The sequence below is a fragment of the Marmota flaviventris genome, chromosome 1 (assembly GCF_047511675.1).
Source record: "Marmota flaviventris isolate mMarFla1 chromosome 1, mMarFla1.hap1, whole genome shotgun sequence".
NCBI lineage: Eukaryota > Metazoa > Chordata > Mammalia > Rodentia > Sciuridae > Marmota > Marmota flaviventris.
The window spans coordinates 12,179,503-12,195,614 of record NC_092498.1 but is presented as its reverse complement, the minus strand read 5'-3'; the positions used below and the strand labels follow the sequence as shown (position 1 = coordinate 12,195,614).

General features: G+C 45.1%; 1 protein-coding gene across 1 annotated transcript in view; it reads left to right on the top strand.

Annotated features, from left to right (window-relative positions):
* The window catches only part of Clcn1 (chloride voltage-gated channel 1), a 30,483-nt gene extending 16,285 nt beyond the window's left edge, over positions 1-14,198 (top strand). Inside the window, exons 13-23 of the mRNA XM_027943449.2 lie at positions 2,532-2,601; positions 2,779-2,889; positions 5,423-5,636; positions 5,875-6,008; positions 8,034-8,278; positions 8,651-8,759; positions 9,033-9,112; positions 9,331-9,369; positions 12,964-13,068; positions 13,151-13,237; positions 13,827-14,198. Of these exons, the coding sequence (XP_027799250.2) occupies positions 2,532-2,601; positions 2,779-2,889; positions 5,423-5,636; positions 5,875-6,008; positions 8,034-8,278; positions 8,651-8,759; positions 9,033-9,112; positions 9,331-9,369; positions 12,964-13,068; positions 13,151-13,237; positions 13,827-14,198 (1,566 nt within the window). The remainder of the gene's footprint in view (positions 1-2,531; positions 2,602-2,778; positions 2,890-5,422; positions 5,637-5,874; positions 6,009-8,033; positions 8,279-8,650; positions 8,760-9,032; positions 9,113-9,330; positions 9,370-12,963; positions 13,069-13,150; positions 13,238-13,826) is intronic.
* The last annotated feature ends 1,914 nt before the right edge of the window (positions 14,199-16,112 follow it).

Sequence of the window (16,112 nt, the reverse complement as noted above, 5' to 3'; positions counted from 1 at the left end):
GGGCACTCACACCATATGCAAAACATAGCAGTGAATAAAACTGCTTTTCCACAGTTGGATTTAAAATTTAGTGCCTGTGGACTTCTGGCAGTGTCATACAAACAAGTGGGGTTCTTAGTTCAGCTCTTTCATAATTTTGAGGAAGGGAATTTTTACCTTTCTCCATCTTGAACCATGGAAAGTATCATCGTGTTATAAGTCAAATGATTATGAATGTGATTCCAGCTTCTCGATTTCCTTTTAAATAAGTCTAACTTTACTACCTACTATCAATATGTTTGCAGCATAGCCTGAGAACATTATGTTCTCTGTAGAATTCTTTCTGCCTGATCATATATCACTCTGTCTCACGAAGAGTCTATATGCAGTGGCATCTGCGGTAATAAGTCTCTAGTTTCCTAGTTCTCTGTAATTGGTGATTAAAGTCTTGGGAGTTGTGTTCCACATCAGTTCTGGATCTTTTCTTTCATGTGTCAATAGCTAAAAAAAGTCTTGCTAACCTCATGTCATTCTTTGTGCTATGGAGGTTGATAACTTCAGAGTCCTGCCCCCCAATCCTGAACGTGTTCTTACGCTTATCTTGGAGGATAATCTAGTTCATCCTCTGAAATCAGACATATCGGTCATTGATTATCGGTATTACTGGAGCTTTTGGCTTAACCTGAGCCTTCAAAATCCCTGTGGTGTTGTTGTACTTATTCCAAAAAGATGTTCATGATAATTCAAGAGGTCTCAAACTATTAAATGTCATAATAATTTAAGAAGCTTAAGCTACAATTACCTAGAATCTTGTCTCCAGATAGTCTGATGCATGGCCTCCAGTGGGGTCTTGTCATTGCATTTTAAATAATGCCCCTGGATGAGCATCACTCTGTTAGGTATTTTAGTGACTCAGCTCCAATAGTTTTTCTGCTTTATATGAACGCTGTTTGACCAGCCTATCATCTTTCCTTCCTTCCTACCTCCATCCTGCCAATTTTCACAGAGCACTGTGCCAGTGAGAGAAGGCAATCACAAGATGCATTCTCTACCCCAAAGGAATTCTCAGTGTATATTTTCTTCATTTTGCGCAATTAACTTTATGGTTCTCAACTGTTTTAAATAGACATATTCTGCCATGAAAAAGTGTGTTTTGGGCTGGGGTCATGGCTCAGTGGTAGAGTGCTTGCCTCACATGTGTGAGGCACTGGGTTCAATTCTCAGCACTGCATATAAATAAATGAGTAAAATAAAGGTCCATCAACAACTAAAAAATATTTTTTAAAAAAGTGTATGTTTTGTCTCATCTCACAAAACACACTTTTTTAAGCATCATCTCAGAGCTTCTGGGATTATGCTTCTTCAGAGTCTTCGTTACTGTCTCTTCAATTCAGCCTTGACTGATGGGAAGTCTTTCTAAGGTCCAGAAGTTTAAAAATTTTATTTCTCATTAGTTTGCAGTGCAGTTGGAGCAATTTAAAAAATGTGAATCCTTTAATCATGGCAGTTTGCTTTGACCTTTAGCTGTTACCATCTTGCACCTAATTAGTTTGAGATCCTTATCTAGAATTGGCTTACTTATTTTGGAAGCAATCATAAACCTGTTGCTGAGTTATTATATTAGTCTCATGCCTTTATTTCTTCTGCAGATATTCCAAATGTTCAACCACTATTTTCTTTTCATTCTGTTTCTCAGTTCATTTGTATTCTTTGCCTTAGAATGTGCATACTGCTTTAGCTAAAATTGTCCCAATTTCTTTTGGAATACTACCTTATGAAGTTGACCTTGGAGATCTTTTCTATTGTATTGGCTGCCTAATTGGGCTCTTGCTTCATCCTTTCAGAACATTCAGGACAGGTTGATTTTGTGTGTGTGCGTGGTGGGGGACAAAGCCAAGACCTCACATATGCTAAGCACATTTTCCATCACTGAAAAACATCCCCGTCCCCAGATCTAATTTTTCAAAGCAAATAGCTCAGGCCAAACAGTCTTCCTTTCAGGTTTCTCTGTGAGGTTCGCCATATGGGGGGCTTTGTAAAGACACATGGAAGCTAAATTCATTACGCAATAAGTCACTAGGACTTAAGTGCTTACCAGTTAGAGCTGGGGCTCCTTTTCAGAAATATTACCTGACCAGGAAAATAAATCTAGCTTTAAGAGTTTCAGGCTGCTCTAGAGGTGAACTGTCTGGGTTAAATGAGTACAGTGGGCTCAGGGTCTTTGGGGCTTGAAAGGGGGGTCCTCTGGGGCTCTATTCCTGATTACAGATTGTCAAAAGGGAAACAGTCATTCAAAGTAGGAGGGATTTAGGTTAGCCCTCTGCAGGAACTTTCTTATCCTGTTGTCTTTTGTGATCTCTCATCCCAAAAGTACCAAGTTTTTGGTTTTGTAGAAAAGATGGCAGGCAAGATGGCTTCCAGAGGATTAGCTATCCCTGGATTTCTGTGATGACTCTTGAGGTCGGAAGGACCACAAGGAGTGAGAGTGTGTGTGTGAATGTGTGTGTTGGGCAGAGTTGAGAGGGGATTCTAATACTTCTTTGTTACCCTAGTTTTGGATGTCCATCGTGGCCACCACTATGCCCATACCTTGTGGAGGCTTCATGCCTGTGTTTGTGCTAGGTAAGTTCTGATGGCATCAAACCGGTAGCTGCAATCTAGGGTTCTGAGAATCAAGAAAGAACCTGAGATGCTGGAAGTTTGTATTTGCCCTTAACACTCATGAGAGATTATCCTGAAAACAGGGAGAATAAAGAACTTGGATTTCTCAGCACGTTCCTTCTTTTATCTTCCCACTAGGAGCTGCATTTGGAAGATTGGTAGGAGAGATAATGGCCATGCTGTTCCCTGAAGGTATCTTATTTGATGACATCATCTACAAGATCCTTCCTGGGGGCTATGCAGTTATTGGTGAGAAACTTCCCATCCTCTGGTAACAAACATTCGGTACCCCAAACTCCCACAATCAAACTCTCCGAATACATTTTCATTGCAGTGTACACAATATGGTTTCAATTTGAGGCCATCTAATTCAACTTCTGTGCAAATAACCAACCCTTGGCTCTGACACCAGCTCCTATTATACTTCTGCAGGCCTTAGTTTCCTCATGTGGATGAGGGATAATGGGGACTAAATGTGAAACATCTTGGATCCTGTCTGCATATTCAGGTTTTTTCCTTTCCTTCCTAAGAATCATGGAACCAATAAAGCAGGTGACTGGCTCAGGTAAACTCCATCTGAAAGGGGCTAATGTTAATAAGGACTAAGGACACAGGAGCGGCAGCTGAGAGACATGAGCTCTAGGTTCTCCCTGCTACTTGTTACCTGGACAGCCATGGAGAAAGCTGCCTGAGCCTTAGTTCCTTTACTCTGAAGTGACTTCTGGGATGGAGCCATCAAAGTGACTGATATAATCCCCAGGATCATCATGCATTTTCCCACCCTCCCCTCTTCTCCCAAATCCAGAAGCACCAACCAGCTTTGTGGCTCATGTAGTACCTTGCTCCCAGTCTCATTATAATGTCTTCCTTTTGTCACTCAGAGTCAAGGATTCTTTTTTTTTCCCATACTGTTTATTGGTACATTCTAGTTATACACCATGGTGGGACTTGTTATTACGTAGTCACACATTCGCACAATATAATTTGGCCAATATCCTTCCCCATATTTCCTTTTTCTCTTCCCTTCTCCCTCCCCCTGGTCCTTTTCCTCTATTTTACTGATTTCCCTTCATTTTTTGTGAGATTCCCTCCTCCACCTTTCTGTTCCTTTTTTCCTCTCTAGTTTCCACATGAGAGAAAAACACATGACCCTTGACCTTCTGAGTCTGGCTTATTTCGCTTAACATAATGGTCTCTAATTCCTCCATTTTCCTGCAAATGACATAATTTCATTTTTTATTTATGGCTGAATAAAACTCCATTGTGTACATACACCACATTTTCTTTACCCACTCATCCCTTAGAGTCAACTATTCTTATCCTTTATCTTCGTGCCTCTCAGGTGTCCCTCCCCGTCCTCCCTGGTGGACATTTCCCAGTTTATGTGTCCTGTGATAGACAATGTTCTGAAGTATGTTGGATGCATCACCCAGTAGTGTCATTCCTCCCAATATTTCCCTCTGTGACTTTTTCTTGTTCCATTTTCACATATACCATCCCAACGTTTTACCTTAGGCTATCTAATATTTATATTTAAGTAAAAAATGTAGTCAGTGCAGGAGGGACTATTTGGATTGAGGAGAAAACAACTTAAAAAATTAAGCAAGATAGATTCATAGAATCATAACATTTTTGAATCGGCAACAGCTTTAGAAATCATTTAAGGATGCTTTCACTATACAGGTGAGAGCATGGGATTACAGAGAAATTAATCTCTGTTCATACAGTTGAGGCATAGAATCAGGATCTGATCAGGTCTCATTGCTCCAAGTCCATAGAACGATTCTTGGGTTTTCATTAATTGTTGGCATCAAGGCCCATGGTAAAATACCATCATGATTTTATTACAGAAATTTTTTTCTGGTACTGGGGATTGAACCCAGGAACACTCTACCACCCAGCCACACCCCAGCCCTTTTTATTTTATTTTGAGATATGGACTTGCTAAGATATGAGACTAGTTTTGAACTTGTGATCCTTCTGCATCAGCCTCCAGAGTTTCTGGGAGTATAGGCATATGCCACAGCACCCAGTTTAACATAGTATTTTAAAAACCAATTATGGAGCTGGGTGCAGTGGCATACGCCTCTCATATCAGCAACTCTAGAGGATAAAAAATTAGTTCAAAATTTAAAAAGGGCTGGAAATATAGCTCAGTGGCAAAACACCTCAGGTATGATAGATAGATAGATAGATACATACATACATACATACATACATACATACATATATAAAATTGAAAAATAAAGTGCTCAGTTAAAAATTATCCAAACTTTCACAGGACATGATGGCACACACCTGTAGTCCAAGTGGCTCAAAAGGCTGAGACAGAAGGATCATGAGTTCAAAGCCAACTTCAGCAAGTGAGTTGCTGAGCAACTCAGTGAGACCCTGTCCCCAAATAAAGTACAAAATTGGGCTTGGGCTGGGGATGTAGCCCTGGTTGAGTGCCCTTGAGTTCAATCCTCAGTACCAAAAAAAAAAAAAAGATTCAAACTTTCAAAAACAAAGAATAGATTGAACATTACTACCTTCATCTTGTAAATTAAAATCTTGGCACACAAAAAGATTTTGTGACTTACTGAAGATTACACAACAAGGTCTAAAGGATGGATTTCTAACAGGTCTGCATTCTAGCTCTACACTTGACAAATTGTTATCTCAGGAATGTTGGCACTGCCAAGGTCCCGTCTCTCATTCTGTATAATTCGCATCACATCCCCAAGTGTCCTTGCCAACCATGGCTGCCTTAACCTACTGATCCTTTCCCATGTCATTCTAGGAGCAGCAGCGCTGACGGGTGCCGTGTCCCACACAGTTTCCACAGCTGTGATTTGCTTTGAGTTAACTGGTCAAATTGCTCACATCCTACCCATGATGGTAGCTGTTATCTTGGCCAACATGGTGGCTCAGAGCCTGCAGCCCTCCCTCTATGACAGCATCATCCAGGTCAAGAAGCTACCCTACTTGCCTGACCTTGGTTGGAACCAGCTCAGGTCAGGGACACTACCTGGAATTAGCACAGAGTTGATGAGGGAGAGGGGGCTCTGAGGTTGAGATGGAGATCAGGGTCAATGTTGGGAAGCACTGTTTTTAATTATATTTGTGTTTCCATGTACTAATAAATACTGTGAGTGACTAGTGCATGGCAAACCTCAAGGGAGGAATGGAAGGGACAGCAAGGGCATAGGCATGTGTGTGGGGGCCAACCCACCCTGCTTTCTCCCTCCATAGCAAATTTACAATCTTCGTTGAAGACATCATGGTACGTGATGTGAAGTTTGTTTCCGCTTCTTGCACATACGGGGAATTGCGATACCTGCTCCAGACAACCACGGTCAAGACTTTACCACTGGTGGATTCAAAAGGTTAGTGGGAAGGAAAGAAGCAGACTTCTGAGCTGGTGACCTAAACTGGGGTTGTACAGAGGCAGAGGTGGCTCTGTTGAGCAGGCTTGCCTATACAGCCACCCTCCTGCTGTGGAAGGCCCAGCCTGGACTCATAGGGATCTTGATCTTCCTAGAGGAAAAGGTCAGTGAGGAAGTGGTCAAATATCCAGTTAAATAAATACAGTTGATTCTTATTGTTGGAGGCAATTCTGTTCTATAAAGTCACCATGAGCCCAGAATTAGTGAGCACTATACTGAACAATTGCCCCTAGGGGAAACATGGCAATAGGTTCCTTAGAGACTCTGGTCAGTATTTTGTCAACTAATCAGCATATAAACTTATATTATATGTGTTCCTGTTTAAAGGTGCTTTATTTAATAGATATTTGTTATTTATTAACATTTAACTTGTGGCAACAGCACTGTAATCATTCCCGAACAAAGCTTACCCTAATACACATACTTTCTCCGTACGGCATATCCCAGCCTCCTTGTGCTTAGGAACACTAGACAGCACTTCAGCACCATGGTATTATGTTTGGGGGTCATTTTAAGCAGCAAAATCACCAATACAAAGCTTGAAGATGCAAAAATCATGGCTTTAAGAAGCTTGCAAAAAAGAATCCTTATTTACAATACTCAAGCTGAAAGGAGAAAGCTAAGCCCTATTTTGTTCAACCCCAGATGGGGACATGAGCATTGGGAAACTTAAATATTTTGTTCCTCTGTATGTGTCTGTGAATTACAGCAAAAGCACCTCTAATATTGATATGGGGTTACAAATGTACTTTAGGGAGTAGGTGAATTCACAAATAGGAAATACATGAATAATGAGAATCATAGCCTCTTACTACTTAACTAAATCACACCTGTTCTTTAATGTTCAACTTAAGGAAGAGATGAAACTGTTCCCTAGGGAGGAATGAATGGTTTTAGTAAACAGTGACTTCACATATCTCTTCCCTCACCATACCTCTTGCCCAGATTTGGTAGCTCATCCTACTTTGTATTATTTTATTGTGGTTTATATATTTATGTCTTGTCTTCCTCACTATTCCTTAAAGGTAGAATAGTGTCTACCTTTAAGGAATAATGAGGAAGACAACCTATAGCTTCTGACTTTCCAGCATGCCTTGTCCTAAATATTTACTAGATATTCAATAAATACTTCTCTAGTGAGTGTTTAAATTATGCAATAGAGAAACATCAGGTGGAGCTATTTGGAGCCATTAAGATTGTTAGTTCTGATTTCAAATAATCAGAATATCCAAATTTCTCAATTTAAACATTTTCTCTAAACTAAGGCAGGTTCTATTATGTTATAAAGCAATGGATCTTGGTGTAAAGGTATAGCCCATGAGGTGCAGGATTTTCACTGTAATAACTGAGACTTAGCACAATTTATCTCAGTAACACTGCTACAATTTTATGACCTTAAAACTTAATGGAAATGTTAATTATTATAGCAGAATTTCTGTAAACATATCCTGACCTTTCCAGAAAAAGTAGGCATTTATGTATGTCTAGAAGGACCCAGTTTAAGTGATGACATGTCAAATGTGAAAGGTATAATTGTGTCCTTGTTTCCCTTCTTCCAGAGTAGAAGACACGTGCTTGCATTGTTTGTACTTCTTTCAAAGTGTGCTCAGGTCATAGCCTGTTTGAATGACTTTTCACAGATTATTCTATTGGACAGGGTTGATTGATCCATTTTAATACTGAGCTCCTCTATTTGCAAACATTCTATATGAGGACAGCATCCAAATAAGTACACTTTTGCACCAATTGATGTGATACCAATTGGGCCTGTAAGTGCTAAATGTGTGAAATAGAAGGGATGGAGTGAGGTCAACCCTGGAGGATTTTTGAAATGAGTTTTTAGAAAGAGAGGGCTGGAGAGGAAAAAAAAAACAGACACTGGGTTTCTGCTCCCGTGGCTCAGTTGTGCCAGGTAGCTGAGCAGAGTCCGGAGCAGCCCCCAGGCTGAGCGTGGGTTCCCCCCAGATTCAATGATCCTGCTGGGCTCCGTGGAGCGCTCAGAGCTGCAGTCGCTCCTGCAGCGCCACCTTTGTCCGGAGCGGAGGCTGCGAGCTGCCCAGGACATGGCGCGGAAGCTGTCCGAGCTGCCCTACGACGGCAAGGCGCGGCTGGCAGGGGAGGGGCTCCCTGGCGGCGCGCCCCTGGGGCGGCCCGAGTCCTTCGCCTTTGTGGATGAGGATGAAGACGAGGACCTCTCAGGGAAAACCGAGGTGATGAGCCTGGAAGGGCCAGGGGGAGCCGGACCGAGGGGGCGAAGGGAAAGAAAGTTGTCGGCAGGGGTCGCTAGCGACATCTCCACCGTTTGGCGATGGCTGGGCTGGACCGTGACTGGTGCAGGGAAACTAGGAGATGGGAGACCAAATGTGGATGGATGACTGAGAATTCTGGATTGGGTGAAATAAAGGCAGTCCTCTGAGTCCAGTCCCTGAAGGAGATAAGGTTGTAGGTGACTGTCGATGGGAATTCAAAGGGATGTAGGAACCTGAGCCACCGGGAGGAAAAGTTAGATTTCCCAGGACACCCACTGGGAAAGGCAGGGAGGTCTCTTCTCTGAGGCTGAGAATTTTTATTATTTCTTTCAGCTGCCTCCTCCTCCTCCTCCCCCCTTTCCTGCTGCTCCATCCGCCCCTGAAGAGCCCAATGGACCCCTGCCCAGCCACAAGCAGTCACTGGAAGGCCCCGAACCTGCAGGTGAAGACCTCCTAGCATACCCCTAACTCAGGCCTTGGGTTGAGTCTGAGCTCACCACCTAAGGCCTACTCCTATGAGGAGGTATGCGACTGGTGATGGTGGGAGGAGGTCTTATTGCCCAATTTTCCGTATTACTGCCCCCAGGGGCAGAGGTGGAAGAGACGTGTCTACAGAAATGAGGCACCTGGGAAGTGCAGTCCTTTGGTGGCAAAGTGTCAGGGACTGCTCAGAAGCCCCTGGCCATTTCTTCTCTCTATGCACCACTCCTTTCAGGTCAAAGATTCTCCATCATCCATTGCCTGCTAGGCTGCTTGCTGGGCAGAGCTCGCCCTGCAAAAAAGAAAACAACCCAGGTGAGAGGAGATGTGTTCACAGGGACTAGGGGAAAGGGATCTTGTCTTTGAGAAGTGGGAAACCACGGTCCATAAACAGGGGTAGAGATGCCTGCGGGGAAGATGACTTGGAAAGGAGGTTTCTGTGGCCTTGGCCAGGAAGAGATGACTCCTGCTTCATGGGAAACCGTTGCTAGTGTGAGAAGAAAAAGACCTTGACTTATGTCTTTCTTCTCTAGGATTCAACAGATTTGGTGGATAACATGTCACCTGAAGAGGTAAGTAAGAGAAGCTGCAACCTTGGGTGGATTGTTCTGCCCCATGGAGGTATTGATGATTTTTTCCCTACTTTCTTCATTGTGTTATTGTTAAGGATAAAACAATGCTTCCTAGACAGGAAGCATTTTGAGAGGTGGGAGTAAGGTATAATTGTGGAGAGTAGGGAGCATGTGATGGGCCCAATAGTATTCTCTGAGGAACAGAATTGTTAAAGTTCTGAGCCTCTGTGGGAAGATGGGGCCATGGTACTAAGATGAGCCTTGAATCTTCTGGAGTTAAGGGACATTCTAGACCAGGCAAAGGCCATTCAGAAGGGTGGCACTTAACTGAAGTAAAATGGCACCATGGATCCAGCTCTAACCGCAAGGATGGAGAAGAACCACATTAAAACTATCATGGATGAATCTGCCCTGGTGGTGGATATGGTACTAGACCCATCAGGTCCTGAAACTGTCAGACAGTGAGTCTGGGATCTGCAAATGGAAGACAAATCATGTGTGGGGACAGGTGCCTATCTCCTAAAGAGGCAGTTACCAAGTCCTCCAGAGAAAACCCAATACTGACTGTGCTTGTTTGTGAGGAGAGAACAGAATGTGGAGCAGTGGTTGGGAGCCTGATCAAAACAGGCCCTAGGGGTTGTAGAGGAGCAAAAAAATCCATTAGCAACTATTTCGTGTAGCATAGAAGAGTACAGGCTGGCTGCAAATCCTGAAGAGGCAGAGCTTTTGAAGTGGGTAGCTGACAAAAAGCCATGGTGGGTTCTATTTTAAAATAAACATCTTATTGGACATCCACAATGAGTATGTGCTGCATATCAGAAGTACTGCAGGCTCAGAGGAGGAGGTTGTGGGTTGGTGGGAAGAAAGAAAAGAAACCTTCCCTTTCTCCCCTGCCACTCCTCCAAACACATGCCCTTCTGATACATAACTTGCGGAAAAGTTAAATAGATGATCACAGAGGCAAGAGAAGAAACCTTCCTTGGGACACAAAAAGGAATCAGATGGGCTATGACTGCATTTTAGGAGTATTTTGTTAAGTTCCTAAATCCGATAATATAAATACATATGCTTTTATTGTACCAAAAAGTGAAAACCAGAGCTGGATGTGGTAGCACATGTCTATAATCCCAATGACCCTGTAGGCTGAGGAAGGAGGATTACAAATTTGAGGCTAGCCTCAGCAACTTAGTGAGATCCTGTCTCAAAGTTTTAAAAGAAAAAAAAAAGGATGTGGCTCACTAGTAAAGTGCCCCTGGGCTCAATTTCCAGTATCACAGTAAATTAATTAATTAATTAATTAATGAAAGACAGCTAATTTGATCAATGTGGTCTTTTTTTTTTTTTTTTTTTTTCTTATACTGAGGATTGAACTCAGGGGCACTTGACCACTAAAGCATATCCCCAGCCCTATTTTGTATTTTATTTAGAGACAGGGTTTCACTGAGTTGCTTAGTGCCTTGTCATTGCTGAGGTTGGTTTTGAACTCCTGATCCTCCTGCCTCAGCCTTCAGAGTCACTGACATTACAAGCATGCACCACCATGCCCAGCTGATCAATATGGCTTTTTTAATGATTGTTGGAAATAAAGTTCAGCCAGACATAAAAAGAAGATAGATCATATATTTCTAGCTTGTCTTTCCCAAGGAAAACTTTAAGAAACTACCCACTCCCATGTGACAAGTTATGGAGGTATTTTGGAAAGATAAGGTACAAATTCAGGATATTTTGAACACATTTCTCATATCAAATCAGATGAGATGACAACCTTGACAATATCAAGATGTTGGTATTGACAAAAAATATAAGGGAACTATGGGAATTATGAAAATAATTCAATATGGTAAGAATTCATTCAATGTCCCAGCAAATCAGCATATTCTGTTTAGAGTATACACGGTTAGAGGTCTGGTTTCTAACTGGTGCTGAGCTTTTTGCAAGACCCTACAGCAGCATCCTCTTCCCTTTACACAGAAACAGGGGCTGTACCTTGGTCAGCACACAGTTCTAGAAGCCGGGCTCCACCCATTGCTGACTGTGGAGTCTTGGGCACTTGTGTGCCTCTGCTTCCTCATCTGCAACGTGAAGATGAAGATAGGGTTGTGGGGGAGCATTCAGTGAGCTAAGACACGTAAAGCAATTAGAATGATTCTTGGCACAGAGGAAGTGCGTGTATTACTGCTGCTGGAGAGGCAAAAAAGGAAGCTGAGCAGGCCAGAAATTATCATGGAAGAGGACAGGACCCACCCTATCCATCCTGTAATATATCCTGCCTGCAGCAGTCCTGCTAAGTGCTCGTCCATCCTGTGCTGAGGTTAAACCTTGTAGGAACCTTTATTCAGGAGTTTTGAGGAGGCATGACTGTCACTGTCCAGGAGCCTCAGGAAAGGACAGATGGAGGGAGCCTCTCTGTGGGCCACACACTAGACCCTAGAATTCAGTGACAGCCTTTGTTGTTATTCTCCGAAGCTTAGAGGTACAGATTTGGACAAAAAGGGAAATAAGTAGGTAAAGCACTACATCACTCAGAGAATACAGACTGAAGAACAATTTTAGAAACTCTTAGGTCCTTTTATGACATAACGGTTCGTTTGTAATCTTGGAGTTTCCAATTTGTTTATCTAATGTCAAGAGAATTGCTGGAGCCAGGCTAGAATGCCAGTAACCTTAGCTCAGGAGGCCGAGGCAGGAGTATGGCAAGTTTGAGGCCAGCCTGGGCAATTTAGCAAGACCCAAAATAAAAAGTAAAAAGGACTGAAGATGTAGCTCAGAGGTAGAGTGCTTGCCTAGCATCTTTAAGCTCTGCATTTGATCCCCAGTTTAAAAAAAAAAGGATTATTATACTGGCCTTTGTGCCTCAATGTTCCTATCATAGACCAAACTCAAAAACTAACAAACTAAAACCAGCTTTCCTCAAGTTACCTGAGTGCCATGAGATGCCAGTCTGCTTAAATTCAATACATATTCAGCGTGATTGACTTCATCAGAGGTTGCTGTGCTAATTTCTTCATGTATATAGCAATCGGTGCGTGCAACATTATCAAGGAGCAGGTGTCTGGTAGGCAGAGGAAAGACAAACGCCAGGCAAGGGCGAGCATAACCAATGCCATTTCTGAAAAGGAAAGACTTGCAGAGCTCCACAGGGAAGAAAAAGAAGGACAGTACGTCTGGCTGGGAAAGTCAGGAATGACATGATGTGGGGAGGGGGTTGGTGCCAGAATCCAGGTGGTGAGAACAGCAAAGACAACCAGAAGGTGCATTTGAAGAACAGAAAGCGATTGGGTTTGATTGGAGCAGGGGGTCTATGGGAATAGTGGAAAATAAGGCTGGAAAGACAGGTCGGAAGTCAGTGTTTGGGGTCCCATGGATGAGGGCTTGGGAGACTAGAAGAAGGAACCCTTTTCTTGGTATCCAAGAGTGCAGGGTGGGTCTAGGGCCTGATGAGAGAGAGAGAGAGAGAGAGAGGCACTGTCCTCTGGGAACAAGGGTCAGTAGTGGTTCACCTGTGTTTCAGTGTTCTGAGCAGGGACAAGGAGGCTAGTTCGGGTCAAAGCTGGGCCTCTGTGATATTGGCGATGGTCCTACTCTGCCTGACAGATTGAAGCCTGGGAGCAGGAACAGCTGAGCCAGCCTGTCTGTTTCGATTGCTGCTGTATCGACCAGTCTCCCTTCCAGCTGGTGGAGCAAACGACCCTGCACAAGGCAAGGCCTTGCTGGCTGCTCAGGGCTGTAGGGAGGACAGGCAGGTGTGCGGGGTGCACTGACCTGTGCTCTCCCCACTCAGACTCACACCCTCTTCTCGCTTCTCGGCCTCCATCTTGCTTACGTGACCAGCATGGGAAAGCTCAGGGGTGTCCTGGCACTGGAAGAGGTAATGGACAATGATGGGTCCCCCGTGAGGAGCAGAGGGGCAGATGTGCATAGGACAAGGGGGTACGAGTGAGGAAGGGATGGTATGGATATCTTGGAAGTCCTTCCAGGTTTCTCCACTTCTCACTCAGAGACTGGAGGAAGTGGGGGGAGCAACCAGTGGGAGGTACAAAGCCTATCATGGCTACAGTTGCAAAGGGGGGCAGGATTCTCCACGCCAGGTGAGACCCCACATCACCTTCCACTGATGGCTTGAGTCACATTTCAAAGAGTGTGCCATGGGAGGGAAAGAGGTAGGTGGATGAGACTAAGAAAGTCACTAGGAAGGAAGGGTCAACAGAGGGCCTGAGTCAGGGGAGCTGGAGAGTCACTGCCGCTCCACAGGCAGAGCTGTCAGTCATGCTCTTGTCTCCTCCTTGTCTCCTTCCTTTGTTCCTGTTGTCTGTCTTTCCACTTCTCCTTCCCTGCCCCTCTGTTTCTTTCCCATTACTGTTTCCTTTTGTGTGTCTGTTCTCACCTGTCTCTCCCCCACTGCCCTCATCTTTCTCTTTCCTACTTTGTGCCTCTTTCCCTCTCCTACTCCTCACCAGCTACAGAAGGCTATTGAGGGCCACACCAAATCTGGGGTGCAGCTCCGCCCTCCCCTTGCCAGCTTCCGGAACACAACTTCAACTCGAAAGAGCCCTGGGGGACCCCCGCCTTCTGCAGAGGGCTGGAGCCTGCCCGAGGATGGAGCTGGAGTCCTTGGAGCTGGGGATGTGGCTCCTGCCTCCCCAGAGACTCCTGTGCCACCCCCATCCCCAGAGACCCCTCGCCCCGTGGCCTTAGCCAAAGCAGAGGGTGAGCTGGAGGAGTTGGAGCTGGTGGAGAGCCCAGGACCAGAAGAGGAGCTGGCTGACATCTTGCAGGGCCCCAGTCTGCGATCCGCGGATGAGGAGGATGAAGATGAACTGATCCTTTGACCACCTTCCAGGCCCTTGAGCGACTGCTGAGAGGCCCACGCCAGAGGGTGGACTTGTGTGGGCAGGGTGTCCTGAAGGGCACACCTGTATTTTGCCCCTCCCAGAAATTTTAAAATGTGATGTTCTTAAAGGAGGAGTTGGAACTGGGGCAGGGAAGAGTTTGGGTCAATTATTCAGACACTTCTCCATTCCCCAGGCAGGTGTTTCTAATCCCCAGGAAGGTCCCCTGATATCCCATGGGTCTTCCTGGGGTTTCCTGTTGTCTGGATGGGGTCCCTGCCTCCCCTCACCACCTTTCAATTCCCCAGTGCTTTTGTCCCAGCACCTTCCTGGTCTTGCTTTTCCTTTTGTTTCCAAAGCTGGAGACTAAGCAATGGCCCAGAATGATGGTGGCCTTGCAAGAGCCATATTGGAGAGGGAGATAGGACTACCTCCTGGCCTTGTGGACAGATCACCCCAGAATGTGTCTTCAGACTGTCCACAGCTGCTTCTCTGGAAGCCCCAGCTTGCACATATCTGCTCCAACCATGTGCCACCAGATCCTATCCACTGCCTATCTCTAGGGTCATTGCTAGAGCAGGAAAGGCCAACCACACCTCCCTTCCTCTGTCCCCTGCTTCAAGCAGTGACAAAAAGTGTCAAAAGACCATCAAGGGCAGATGCCTGGAAAAGGTTGCTAAAGGGTCCACATGGAAGGGGCAGGTATCTTACTGTCAAATAACATGGTTGGCTCCATGGTATTGCCTGACTCCCTCTAGCAGAAGGCCCCATTTCCTTGTTGCCCTCTGTTTCCAGGTTCCTCCCTACAAAATGGATCTTCCCTTACCCCACTGTAGTGATTGACCTGTCCTGACAAGGGTCATCTCTCCCCTAGAACCCTCTGCTAGAGCTGCTGCTAAGAACCAAGGCTGGGGTCTCTCTGACATCCTTGGCCCCCTCTTAGACCAGCTCCTTGGATTCTTCTAGGGGTGTGGAGTTCAAGGGCACCCTGAAAATGGCAGGCTGTTTTGGTGCTTCCCACTCTTGGGGCAGTCATATCCTCCTCCTTGGCTGTGGAGCATGCCTCAGCCTGCCTTCCTGAAAGAGATGCCAGGTGCGCCGAGCATCCAGAACCTCCGCTCCTCACCCCAGGGCATGGCTCCTTACCCTCCCTCCCTGCCTACCTTATTTAGTTCTGCAGTTGTGTCCTCTCCCCAGCATTCTCCTCCTGCCCCTCCCCTGTGCCCAGTCTCTTCCGTCCCCCAAATAAGACACTTGAAGTCAGAGGGTACCACCACAGTCTGTTTAGTGTAGTTGAACACAGGCTCTGGCCTTCTCCAGCCTCGTGGCATCCCGTCCACCTCCCCAGGCCAAGGGACAGATGCTGAGCCTGGGTAGGGAGATTGGCAATGAGCATCCAAGCCCATGCCCGTGTGTATATAATCTATAATATTTATATATTTATATAGAATTCTCTCTGTAATATATGTCATAGAATCTCTCTCGGGCCTGGGTGAGAAGGTCACATTAAGAAAACATGCTAAGACTGGCCATGAAAATGGAGATGTCTCAGACCTGGAAGACAGTGTGGGATGTACGGGTGGGTGCAAGGGTAAGATAATGAATCCACCCTCAAGATCCCCTCCTTAGCAAGAGGATAAGAAGGAAGGTGGGGGGGGGAGGGGACAATGGAAGGGGAGGAATGGAAGGTTCGGATTTTCATTTAATAAATTCAGTTGAAAATGAAAGTGCACCCCCCCTAAAAAAATCATTTAGCAAGAGCAATTTCATTCACAAGAATATAAAAACAGCTCTGCTCCAGAGCTGCTGTAAAACGTGCCGCACAGCCTTTAACCCCAAAGGAAAAGCGACCCTTCCCCACCCCCCAGCCTTTTCCTGCACATGCCCCACCCCTCCCCTTAAAATAGGCTAGAA